This window comes from Myxocyprinus asiaticus, chromosome 2, assembly GCF_019703515.2.
Source record: "Myxocyprinus asiaticus isolate MX2 ecotype Aquarium Trade chromosome 2, UBuf_Myxa_2, whole genome shotgun sequence".
NCBI lineage: Eukaryota > Metazoa > Chordata > Actinopteri > Cypriniformes > Catostomidae > Myxocyprinus > Myxocyprinus asiaticus.
The window spans coordinates 29,555,852-29,569,634 of NC_059345.1; the positions used below are offsets into that span (position 1 = coordinate 29,555,852).

At 40.2% G+C, this 13,783-nt stretch overlaps 1 protein-coding gene across 10 annotated transcripts in view; it reads right to left on the reverse strand.

The window, feature by feature from the left end:
* The window catches only part of LOC127413792 (probable E3 ubiquitin-protein ligase HERC1), an 88,171-nt gene that overhangs the window by 57,395 nt on the left and 16,993 nt on the right, over nucleotides 1-13,783 (reverse strand). For all 10 annotated transcript variants that reach the window (XM_051651247.1, XM_051651237.1, XM_051651216.1 and 7 more), the window contains 9 exons: nucleotides 9,122-9,404; nucleotides 8,513-8,633; nucleotides 8,359-8,410; nucleotides 6,606-6,874; nucleotides 5,036-5,260; nucleotides 1,764-1,884; nucleotides 1,440-1,677; nucleotides 445-614; nucleotides 54-209 (listed from right to left, as the gene is read on the reverse strand). In XM_051651247.1, coding sequence (XP_051507207.1) covers nucleotides 54-209; nucleotides 445-614; nucleotides 1,440-1,677; nucleotides 1,764-1,884; nucleotides 5,036-5,260; nucleotides 6,606-6,874; nucleotides 8,359-8,410; nucleotides 8,513-8,633; nucleotides 9,122-9,404 — 1,635 coding nt within the window. The remainder of the gene's footprint in view (nucleotides 1-53; nucleotides 210-444; nucleotides 615-1,439; nucleotides 1,678-1,763; nucleotides 1,885-5,035; nucleotides 5,261-6,605; nucleotides 6,875-8,358; nucleotides 8,411-8,512; nucleotides 8,634-9,121; nucleotides 9,405-13,783) is intronic.

Below are 13,783 nucleotides of genomic sequence, written 5' to 3' on the forward strand. Positions count from 1 at the left end.
TAAAATAAATAGCACTAAGACAGTTACAGGTTGATGGGTTGGTGAGCTGTTACCTGAGCAGCATTTCTGAGCAGCAATGTTGAGAAGAACTTCAGTCCATTTAGGAGTGGCCATCTTGGACTGGATGGCTTTGGAAGAGACGACACGACGCAGAAACACCAGGAAGTCTCCAAGGTGCAGTTCTGCAGTGTGTCTCTTTCGTAACAAAGCTGCATCACACAAATACAATAAAACAAATATATATATATATATATATATATATATATATCACAACCAAGAGTGCTGTATGGCCCTATTTCAGCATGGCTGTGATTTGGCCGCAGCAACGAATATACTGTATTTATATTATACAGTGTATTGTTATATAAACAATATATAAAACCACACAACAGAATAACTTTTGTGACTTTTGTAACTGGTGATGGATGCTGTTGAGTGTCCTACCTCGAAAATCTTTTTTCTGGGCATCTGCGCAGTCATCAGTCTTCTCCAGCAGTTCTGAACTTGCACTGAGCGTACTCCCCGCAGCTTGAGACAGCAGAGTCTTCAGCTGACTACACAGAAGATCCAACAGAGACTGGACCACCTTTGGACTCAACCTGTCTGCATATGTTCTGATAGGGGACAGAGCAACAGTAAGTGAACTCTAAAAGGCCAAGAACCAATGTGTTTTTAAAGTCTTAAAGGAATATTCTGGGTTCAATACAAGTTAAGCTCAATCAACAGCATTTGTGTTATAATGTTGATTACCACAATTTATTTCGACTCGTCCCTCCTATTCTTAAAAAAAAAAAAAAAAAAAAAAAAAAATCTGTTTTACAGTGTATTGTACAGTACAATATGTGTGTTAACATGATTTTAGTGTAAAAATCACTTACTAACCTTTTCTGTGTAAAGTTATAGCCAATTTTACAACTTTGTAGCCATGACGATGTGATGTCAACAAACTCTAAAACGACTGTAAAAATGACGATTTAAACAACTTTACAGCTCAAATACTACATGAGTTTTAACAGAAGAATTAATGTAAGTGCTTTTATAATATTATAAGCATCACATTTCTGCCTTTAAACCTTCCAAATTGGCCCAATTCACTTCCATTGTAAGTGCCTCACTGTAACCTCGATTTTTGCTTTTTTTAAGAATGAGTTGAAATAATTTTTTGTGGTAATGAACATTATGCCACAAATGCTGTCGACTGAGTTTAACTTGTATTGAATCCAGAATATTCATTTAAAAGAGGGATGTTGCCAAACAAACCTAATTTACTTGACAAAAAAATTAGGGAACGTGACAAAAGTGCCATAATCTTACAGTTGGTCTAAATTTCCTTTACAGAATAAACTTGATTTAGCATCTCAATTTAAAACAAAGCATCTGAGGTTTCGATCTTAATTAACTATGTAAAGTCAGACTGTCTGTGAAGTAATGTGTCATACCCGGTGCTGATGGCTAGTATCTGCAGCAATCTGGTGCTGGCCACTTTGAGCGCAGTGCTGAGTTGAGATCCTGCAGGCTTGTGAAGTAGTTGCAGGGTCTGTCCAAGGAGAGTTTCTGTCCCACAAAGCTGAGAGAGAACATCCAAGAGGCCATTGGAGATAGCCAATGATACATCCACAGGCTGGTAACGCACACTTAAAGCAAAGACTGTCACCAATAGCAACCTCTGCTGGGCCTCTGGAGATACACACAACATTATGAATACATGTTGAACAGGTAAGAAGTGTTATCACTGTATGAGTATGTGTGTCCAGACACATTACCTATGTGGTGCTTGTTAGCTTGCAGGGCTCTCTCTAATGTGACTGAAAGCTGCTGGTATATCTTATGCACAGCTGTCTGAATTTCCATCTGTAAACTTTTCTTGGCTGCCCTGGCTCCATCCTATAAAGAAAGACAAAGCTGGTTACATAATGATAACATTCAAAAACTTCAAAAAGTATTTTCCTATGGGACATAATTTACCTGGCCATATCAAATAATTTACATGATTTCTTTTTTTAGGAAGATTTAATTGATTAGTGTATAGTATGTAGAATGAATCCTGTAATGTATAGATGGAGAGAATTCTGCTCAAGCCAGTCTGATACATTTTATAAGCCTTAAATGTTCTCCCACATTTTAAAAACCAGGACTGTCAATCTATTGCAATTTTTTACAATGAAATTAATTACATGATGTGCTGATTAATTAATCAAATTAAATAACAAAAATAACAAATAACCAAAAATATTTAATGATTTAATAATTATTAAATAATAATATTTAAATAATTCACATTGGTTGCATTGCGTATCAAACACAGCATTTAAGGTCGCTGTAGAGTTAAATGTAGTTTGAAATGCAGAAAAACACGTCTTAAGACCCCTTTTTGAATGCAAGACCACGTTCTCATCTTGTGCTGTCGCTGGTGTCAAGCAAGCCTGAGTGGGGTTTGTTGTCTGTATAGCTACACACTGCCTATCCAGCTTTGCTTACTGCCCCCTCCTGAACACAGGTGGTACTTCAAGCTTGAATTGCTCCGATGGCACACCGCCCACCATTTGGCAAATCGGACCACTCTTCCGTTCTGCTTCTGCCCGCTTACAGGCAGAAACTGAAACAGGAAACACCCACCCTCAGAAAGATTCAGTGCTGGTCGGACCAATCAGTCTCTATGCTACAAGACTGTTTTGATCACGTGGACTGGGAGATGTTCCGGTCCGCCTCTGATGCCGACATTGAGCTTTACGCTGATTGCGTCACGTGTTTCATCAGAAAGTGCGTAGAGGATGTTGTTCCGTCCAAAACAATACGGACCTACCCGAACCAGAAACCTTAGATTAATAGCGATGTTCACGTGGCACTTAATGTGCAAACCTCCGCTTTTAATTCCGGGAATGCGGTGGAGCATAAACAAGCCAGTTATGCACTCTGCAAAACGCCAGTACAGGGACAAGATTGAAGGACAGTTTAACACCACCAACTCTAGAAGCATGTGGCAGGGAATTAATATCGTCACGGACTTTAAAGGAAATAAAAACTCCGCCGTGAACACCGCTGCCTCTCTCCCGGATGAGCTAAATACTTTTTATGCACGTATCGAGGGAAATAAATGCTCTGACCCCCATCATCAGCAAATGCTTTGAGAGACTAATCAGAGATTACATCTGCTCTGTGCTGCCTCCCTGGACCCACTGCAGTTTGCTTACGGCAACAGCTGCTCCACTGATGATGCCATTGCATCTACAATACACACACTGCTCTCTCCCACCTGGAAAAACGGAACACTTATGTGAGAATGCTGTTTGTAGACTACAGCTCAGCATTCAACACCATAGTGCACTCCAAGCTTGATGAGAAACTCTGGGCTCTGGGCTTAAACAGCTCGCTGTGCAGCTGGATCCTGGACTTCCTGTCAAGCAGATGCCAGGTGGTTAGAATGGGCAGTAACATCTCATCACTGACTCTCAACACTGGAGCCCCGCAGGGCTGTGTTCTCAGCCCACTCCTGTACTCCCTGTACACACATGACTGTGTGGCAACACACAGCTCCAATGCCATCATTAAGTTTGCTGATGATGCGATGGTGGTAGGTCTGATCACTGACAATCAAATGAAACAGCCTACAGAGAGGAGGTGCACACTCTGACACGCTGGTGTCAGGAGCACAACCTCTCCCTCAATGTCAGTAAGACAAAGGAGCTTGTGGTGGACTTCAGGAGAAGAGAAAGAGAACACAGCCCCATCACCATCAATGGAGCACCAGTGGAGAGAGTCAGCAGCTTCAAGTTCCTGGGTGTCCAAATCACTGAGGAACTCACATGGTCTGTCCACACTGAGGCCGTTGTGAAGAAGGCTCATCAGCATCTCTTCTTCCTGAGACGGCTGAGGAAGTTTGGAATGAACAGCCACATCCTCCCACGGTTCTACACCAGTACTGTAGAGAGCATCCTGACTGGCTGCATCACCGCCCACAACCGCAAAGCCCTGCAAAGGGTGGTGCGAACTGCCAGACACATCATCGGAGGTGAGCTTCCCTTCCTCCAGGACATATATACCAGGCGGTGTGTGAAAAAAGCTCGGAGGATCATCAGAGACTCCAGCCACCCGAGCCATGGGCTGTTCTCACTGCTACCATCAGGCAGGCGGTATCGCAGCATCAGGACCCGCACCAGCAGACTTCATGACAGATTCTTCCCCCAAGCAATCAGACTTTTGAACTCTTGATCTCTCACAATCAATATACATCAGCACTGCACTTTATTAATCTTATTATCTCACACTGGACTGTCATAATTATATCTCTCTTAACACACTGGCAACTGACTATCAACCGATGGCCTGAATGTCAATACAACCTACTGTACATTTTATATATACTATATATACTAATTTTTATTGTATAATGTGTATTCTATATTGTGTGTATTGTATAATGTACATTGTATGTTATTATTTGTATATTGTGTTGTGTGTAATTATGTGTATACTAGATTTTAAATTGTGTTGTGTTAATCTGATGTTTATTGTAAATTGGTATATGTCTCATCACTGTCACAACTGCTATGTTGCTTGGAACTGCACCCAAGAATTTCACACACTATTGCACTTGTGTATATGGTTGTGTGACAATAAAAGTGATTTGATTTGATTTGGCAGGAACATTCTATATTATGGTTCGAGGTCATGATTAATTGCATACATTTTTTTAACACATTTTTATTATTATTTAATCAATCATGTTGAATTCATGTGTTAAATTGACAGCCCTACTAAAAACTTCTGCTTATCTTTTTGTCAAGAAGCATAAGCACTGCTAAATGCACTCGTATAGAGAGAGCATAACCTACACAAAAAAAAAGGCCATTTAAAGCTCAACTCAGCTTGACACTAAACCAGTGATGATGGCCAATGTGCAATACTATATTTGTATTGTATTATAGTATACAGACATTGGTGTGGCATAACTTTAAGATTGTAATCAACATTATGCCACCCATTCTGCAGTGCCTCTATTACGTCTAACTGAATTGAAATTATTCAGATTAATTACCTGGTAGTGGTGTAGTTGGACGCTCTCCCCCTTGAACCCCCCATTGCTGAAAGCACCCAGGCCAAAACACCCAGACAGGAACTGTAGTCTGACTGATGTTAGCAGAGAGGCAGAGTGAAAACTAAGGCCTGTTCGTCCAGCTGCACCTCCAGTGCCAGCCTGACTGCTCTTCTCCTCCATCCCAGAAATTAACACCACAATCTGATGAAGGGCCTCCAGACGCAACTACAGAAACAGGTGTGTGAAGACAGATATAATGGGATCTTTAATCATTAAACACACAAATAAAAATGTCAGAGTGCATGGAGATACAGTGGGGGAAATAAGTATTGAAGTATTGAAAAAATATATATTTTTAATGAGGCTATTCACATGAAATTTTCACCAGATATCAGTATTAACTCAAGAAATCCGCAAATGTAAAGAATTCACAACATTAAAGTCCATAAATAAAGTTATGTGTAATAAAGTGGAATGACACAGGAAAAAAGTATTGAACACGCTAAGAAAAAGCAGTTCTCCAAGGCAAGGTAAGGCCAGGAACCAGCTGAAATCCGTAAGTAGTTAGAAAGTAATTATACCTCCTATCCGTGCAAATTAATATCAGCTAGGTTAGTAAATTGATGGTCTATAAAAAGGCTTTTCGTTACCAAGGTGTCACACAAGAAACATCTCATGATGGGTAAAAGCAAAGAGCTCTCCCAAGACCTTCGCAACCCTATTGTTGCGAAACATATTGATGGAATTGGATACAGACGTATTTCAAAACTTCTGAATCTTCCAGTAAGCACCATTGGGGCCATTATCCACAAGTGGAAGCAACATCACTCCGTCATCAACCGGCCACGCAAAGGAGCTCCTCTCAAGATTTCTGACCAGGAAGTCAGAAGAATAGTCAGAAGAGTAGCCCAAGAGCCAAGGACCACTCAGAAAGAGCTCCAGAAACACTTGGAGGCAGCAGGTACCATCGTCACAGAGAAAACAATAGGTAATGCACTGCACCGCCATGGCCTCTATGCATGCTCACCCCACAAGACTCCATTACTAAAGAAAAGGCATGTCGAAGCTCGTGTAGTCTGTGTAGTCTGCACAGACGAGAGCAAAATTGAACTTTTTGGCCATCATACTACACACCATGTTTGGAGAAGAAATGGCACTCACCTGATTTAAATCCAATTGAACATTTGTGGAAAGAGCTAAAGATCAAGGTTTACAACAGGGCCCCTCGGAATCTTCAAGATTTAAAGACAATATGTTTAGAAGAATGGGCCAAAATCACACCTGAATACCACAGCCGATTAATTTCTTCATACAGGAAGCGTCTTTGATTTCAGTTAGTGTGTTCAATACTTTTTTCCTGTGTCATTCCCCACTTTATTACACATAACTTTATTTATGGACTTTATGTTGTGAATTCTTTACATTTGCGGATTTCTTGAGTTAATACTGATATCTGGTGAAAATTTCATGTGAATAGCCTCATTAAAAATATATTTACTGAAAAAAATGTTGACGCGTTCAATACTTATTTCCCCCACTGTATACTGTACTTGAGCGTGAGGGCACATACCTCTGCTCGGCTCTGCTGCTGCTCCATGGCTATAATCATGGCTTGTGGGCTGCTGGAAACACTCTCTTCTGGTTCTTTAAAAGCAGGGGCATTCCCAACATCTCCACTGATGAAGTTCACTATGTTCTCGATAAGTGCATAGAGCTTGAGTGAGTTGCTCAGATCAAGGTCTGACTCTTCACAGGACTGTGGATAGCTGTATAAGCATTCACTGGCCAATCGTCCCCCAAACCAGTCAGCAGAAGAGTCTGGAGAACTGTAAAGAAAGCCTAAAAGACACAAAGAGATTGATCATTAATTGAAGCTAATTGTAAGCAGAGTGAAGTCCTAAGCCAATTGTACCCAATCCTGCTCCTGGAAATCTACCCAGTACTTCCTGCAGAGTTTTTTCAATTCTGCTCTAACACACTTTCCTTTAATGTTCAAGTGCACCCAAAGACCTTAATCAGCTGTTTCAGGTGGGTTTTATTAGAGTCAGAACTAACTTTGCAGGAAAGTGGCTCTCTAGGAGCAGGATTGTGCACCCCTGTCCTATAGACACATTTTTATTTTTTAAATAAACAATTATATCTGAATATGTTGGGAGTTTAAAATTCATTTGAATCCTGTGGAAATCTGCAGATTTCTGTGCCTACACATTCTGTTGTGGGCACGGACATGAGTAATAAGCATTGCTTTAGAGTGTTGGAGATTAGGGGTAGGTAAAAATATAGACTTTCCAATGCATCGATTATCGATAGTGTAGTAGAGTGTAAATATTCAGCAGCAAGATCTTTCACTGCGTGCTGACAGTAAAAGATGTTCCGTCTAATGTGTGTACAAAGACAAGATCCATGTGACCCCTATGTCATTGAATACTGTCTCTTTTATTACCCTTTCTGTCCTTTACAGTCAGTTGTTGATTATATATAAAAAAAACTTTTAATAGTAATTATGCATGAGATAAAGATAATGCTCTTCACAGAAATGTTGGTTTTTGTTACAGAGAGTGTACCGGTTTTTAACACAGGTTCAACAAATCAATTTAAATAGTACAAATTATGCAATTAAACAATAAACATATAACAAAAAATAATATATGACATATAATACTGATTTATTGATTGAATACATGGATTTGGTCAATTTTAAAAAGCCAAAATTTGACCAAAATGATAAAAAAATAAAATAATAATAATAACAATATATATATATATATATATATATATATATATATATATATATATATATATATAATTAGTAAAATTCATATTTTCGTAATGTACCTAGTAAGAAGGTCCCCTGTATAATTAACAGCATTAGCTGTGAGATCATTTCTTTCATATGTAAGCAAAAGGTACATTATAACTGAAATATACCCATATGAATCAAAATCGGATCGAGAGCTTGTGAATCGGAATAGAATCGAATTGGGAAATCTGTATCAATACCCAGCCCTAGTGGGGATCAGACCTGTATTACAGAATTTTGCTATGGCACTTTTTTTCTCCACAATGTAGCATGGGGCTGAATTTTGGCAGACCATGAAGAGGATACAGAGGAAAGACCAATGCGAGAAGGAATCCACTGTCCCCTCTCATTTTACAGCCACATTTGGCAAAGAAGAAGAAAATAGATTGACACACAGGGTTTACATGTGTACTCATACAGACAAACACACATTCTTGCACAGATATGAAGATTAAGAGAGCAGTACAATCCGTTCCATCAGAAGTACGAGAAGGACTGAGAGTGTTGGGGGAGGGGCTTTTACCTCTTTTTTTAGAAGTGAAAGCTAAATCCAGATCCACATTTCTCCTCGCATTCTGAAACAGGTCACATCAACAGGTTACATAACCACAATTTATACAGTCATACAAAGAGTACCTCAGATAAGATGGAGGGAAGTGTGTGGTGGTGGTGCTCACCAGTGAATATCCCTCTTCATCAGACTCTGGCTGAGAGAGATCAGACTCACTCCTGGACTTTGTAAGTCTGTAACTGGGACTGCTCTGGATGGACCGACTCTCAGCTGAAAGGCTCTCGCTCCTAAAAAACACACACACACAAAATGAAAATGAGAAAAAAAATTATAGTTCCTATGAGCTCACATAACACATAATCAAGTAATTAAGAAATATGACCCAATTATAAATGAATATCACTAATGACTGACTAATTCAGTAATGTTTATTTAATGAAATGAAGTATCAGAGTAACCACTGCTTTTAAAATAATTGCATTTGGGTCAGCCTCAAAAAGGTCCTTCAGAATTAGGTCACACACAAGGTATTTGGCATCTGGATAATGTAAATCTGAAAAGTAGGTCAGGCATTCCTAAGGAGGCTGTAGAAGAGAGTGCAGCAAGAACGAGTTCAGCGAGAACTTTAGGCTTCAAAGATAAGGGTTACGATTGTAATAGATATAGTTAAAAATGTTAATTAATGTTAACAGGACTCAATGTGCATCAGGTTAAAAGGTTCAAGGTATGTTTGTACTTGTTTTAACAGCTCACTCTACTTGATGATGCCACGCACCTCGTCATAAACCCGCCTCCGTCCTGGTTGATCCCACCCATCAGTGGCTGCTGATTGATGTGTTGTGTGAGTGGTGTGCTGACAGCCAGCAGGAGCATGGCGCAGCGGTGGATGACGACATTGCATGCAGTGGTGTAAAGATCCTGTCCTTCCTGAGGGGTGGTGCTGCTCCTGCGCTCCAGGGCGGGCTGAGCTGGCTCCTCTTGTACACTCATGCTGCCGGCTCGATCCCGGTCTCTACCTCGCGCAGCTTCCCGTGCTGATAGAAAACATTGAAAGATTTCTGTGTCCGCCAAAACATAAGACACAGAGCGGCCAGGTTAGGAAAGCAGCCAAGAAGCATGCTGTTATAAAGTGTCTAAGGCTGGCTATTACACAATGCCATTATGTCACTGTATATTTTATTCCATAAAGACAGTGAGGTTACTGTTCAACATTTTTATTGGTTTTCTATAGGGTTCCTGTGGCTCAACTGGTAGAACATGGTGCTAGCAACGGCAATATCATAGATTCAATTCCAGGGAACACACAAACTGATAAAAATATATACGCTGAATGCACCGCAAGTCGCTTTGGATAGAAGCATCAGCTAAATGCATAAATGTAAATATAAATGTTTCTTAAAGGAAAAGTTCAAAGTGAAAATTCTTTCATTATTTACTCACCATCATGTTGTTCTAAACCCGTTTGTGGTTATTTTTTCAGTGCAACACAGAATTTATTGAAGAATCTTAAAAGAATAGTTCACCCAAAAATGAAAATTTGCTGATAATTTACTCACCCTCAGGCCATCCAAGATGTATCGGAGTTTATTTCTTCATCAAAACAGAATTTAAGACTTTTAGGATTTCATTTCAGGCCTCCTCCTCTAAACAATGCAAGTGAGGGTTCATGTGACGCCATGCGAGAGGCAGACGTGTGAGACACGAGCTCTGCCAACTTTGCTCGTTTTTTAATTATTTTCATGTTGTGATCCTGTGAGATTTGATACACCCAGTTACATACTTGCTCTTTGAGGTAAACATGGCAAAGAAGTCAAAATCCTTAGACTCTGGAGACATTAAAAGACACTTACGTGTTCATGCTGAGGCCTCTGATGGGACTGCGAGCCGGAGACTCGATTTGGGAAGCGCGTCAGGAGATGAAATTCAGCGTCAACTGTCCATCTCGGTGATGCTGAAAGAAGGTTGTTGCTGACTTGGAGGATCTCGCTGTAACACGTCGATCGATTACGGCGATGGAAACAAAATTCTCTGAGTTGTTTACAAGAGTGACAGAAGTTGAAAAACGAATCGATTATCTTGAGTCATCGGAGAGGGAATTAGCCGCTAATCCGCCCGCGACCAAAGTTGATTTGGAACGTGTTCTTGAAAAGCTTGAAGATCTTGTGAATAGAAGCCGCAGGAATAACATTCGAATTGTTAAAATTCCTGAGCATGAGGAGGGCAGAGATATGGTGAAATTCCTAGAGGAGCTTTTCCCGAGTCTGCTCGACATAACAGGCCACAAGCTGGAAATCGAGCGAGCTCACAGAGTCCTGTCTCGAAGATCTGGTGAGGGAGATAGGCCTCGATCCATTCTGGCCAAATTTCTGAAATCATCCGATAATGATCTCGTGTTGCGCCAGGCGAGGAGTAAAGGGAAGCTTTCTTGGAAGAACCATAATATTTTCTTGTTCCCGTACTTTGCGAATTCGACAAGAGAGAAACGCGATCGGTTCAGGGAATGCAAGAAACTCTTACACCAACAGAAGATCACTTTTGCACTGATGTTCCCAGCCAAACTGAGAACAGAAACGAAGAATGGTCGCAAAGTATTTACATGTCCAAAACAGGCACTTTGATGTTTCTTATATTAGACTGCCTCGCGGTTGAGAAACTCTATTATCTGAGAAAGCTGGGTGCCATTTTTGTTTCTTTTTGCACTGGCTCCGCCTAGCGGCTGGAGTTTGTTTTATGGCATAACTCCAAGAAACTTTTGCATTGACGGAAGATTCCGGCCAGATCGAGAATGGACACTATGGATGACCGCAAAATATCTACATGCTCACATAAAGGACGTCCTTTATAAAGTTGACGGGCTGAGTAAGTTACGGTGTTTTTTTGGGGGGTTTTTTGCACGGCCTCCGAGTTAGTTTGGCTCTTGATCATCCGAGGAACCGGGATGCCGGTTTTATTTTTCGTGCTGGCTCCGCCTAGCGGCTGAAGCTTGTTTTGTGGAATTACACTACTTCGGGACAGTTGTGGTTAAATCTGTTCGTTCTTTGTGCTAATGCCTCCTAGTAGAATGATTACCTCATCTGCTGCACTCATAACAGCCGGCTCACTGAACAACTGTTTGTCTGTCCGAGGAAACTGAACGACTTTATATCAGCTGGAGTTTATTTTGTGGAGGAACACACCTTCGAGACAGTTCTGTGAATGAATCGACATGTTTTTTCTGTTATTCTGCCTATTGGCTGGGGTCTGTTTTACAAAGTATTTTCTGTTATGTAATTTTGCCTCACGAAATTTGTGCAGAAACATCGGACTTGAATAATCTGATGGCAAAGTTGTCGTGGGGGTTCTCGCATGCGTACATGGACTCTTTGAGTTAAGAGGGATTGTCGCCGGTTGGTGCTGTCGTGCGTGGCGTTAATGCACACATTTTTCTTTTTTCTGTTTGTTTTGTTTGGGGGGGAATTTTGGGGTTTGATGGTTGCATTAATGGGGAATGTGGTCTGTGTAATCTTGTTTTTGACACACTCATTTTTTTATTATATCAATATGTCAAATGTTAATATGAATAAGTTGTCTCTCTCCACATGGAATGTGAATGGGTTGGGGCACCCTATAAAAAGAAGGAAGGTTATTTATTTTCTTAAACGTAAGAGATATGATATTGTGTTTCAAGAAACACATCTTTCCCCGCAGGAAGCTGAAAAATTTGGTAAGATATGAGGTGGACATGTTTTCTTTAGTGCTGGCTCAAGTAAGAGCAGGGGAGTCATTACAATGATAAATAAGCATCTACAATTCAAATGTCTCAAACATATTAAAGATAAATTAGGAAGAGTCATTGTTGTTTTAGGAGAAATTCAGGGGCAAATGTTGATTTGGGTTAATATTTACGCACCTAACGTTGATGATCAGGGCTTTTTTATAGATCTTGATGGGATGTTGCAAGCTGCTGGCATCTCTCATGACATAATATTGGGAGGAGACTTTAATCTTTTGATGGACTCAGTCCTTGATTATAGTGAAGCAAAAGTGTGTAAACCCCCTAGAGCAACACTGACGGTTCACAGGATCTGTAAAAATCTTGGTCTTGCAGATATCTGGCAAGTTTTGAACCCATCTGGTAGGGATTATACATTTTTTTCATCAGTTCATAAGATTTACTCTAGAATAGATTTTTTTTTTTATATCTAAGTCCCTCATTTCATCTGTTGTGGATTGCTCAATTGGAAACATTTTAGTCTCAGATCACACCCTGGTGAACTTAGAGATGTTGCCACATACAGAGAAAAAGAAATCATATAGTTGGTGCTTTAATGTATCCCTTTTGCAAAATCCTGATTTCCAACAAATGTTAAAGACTGAAATCAATGTTTATATGGAGACCAACTGGTCCTCAGTATCTTCTGTGGGCGTGGCTTGAGAGGAACTTAAGGCGGTTCTTAAGTGTGCCTCATTCAGTATGCCTCATTCACCAAAAAATCCAAAGCACGAGAACTCGTGGAGTTGGAAGGAAATATTAAAAGTGCAGAGGCAGAGCTGAAGCGCCGAATGTCCTCTGATGATCTCAGAGAATTGACCCAATTGAAATACAGATATAATACTATTTTGTCGCCGAAAGTGGAGTTTTGGTTGTTCAGGGCAAGACAGTCATACTTTGAGTAAGGGGACAAAGCAGGGAAGCTTTTGGCTAGATATATAAAGCAGAGAGGGTCTTTTTCTACCATTCCCTCAGAGAAATCTGCTGGTGGTGAAATTTTTACCTCAGCCATTGATATTAATAATGCCTTTAAAGAATTCTATCTTGATCTCTATAGTTCATCTACTGATGAAGATATTAGAAACTTTGTGGAACCATTAGATCTTCCTAAACTGACGAATGAGCAAAAAAACTCTTCATTCTGAGATAACCCTGGAGGAACTTGACAAGGTAATTTAGTCCTTACCTACAGGCAAGGCTCTGGGGCCAGATGGTTTTGCCGCTGAATTTTTTAGATCTTATGCTACAGAACTGGCTCCACTTTTGTTAGAAGTTTATACTGAATCATTAAAGAATGGAAAGCTTCCACCAACCATGACACAAGCCCAGATCAGTCTGATTCTTAAAAAGGACAAAGATCCAAGAGTGTAAAAGCTACCATCCAATTTCCCTGATCCAGCTAGATGTACAATATTTTGGCTAACCGATTAAGTAAAGTTATGACATCTCCTATACATATAGATCAGGTGGGGTTTATTCAGGGTCGTAGCTCTTCTGATAATATTAGGCGTTTCATCAATATCATGTGGTCAGTGGCGAATGATCAGACTCCGGTCGCTGCCATCTCACTTGATGCCGAAAAGGTGTTTGATATAATAGAATGGGATTATCTTTTTAAGATTTTGGAAATGTATGGGTTCGGGAGTACATTTATTGGTTGGACTAAGTTACTTTATAGACACCCTG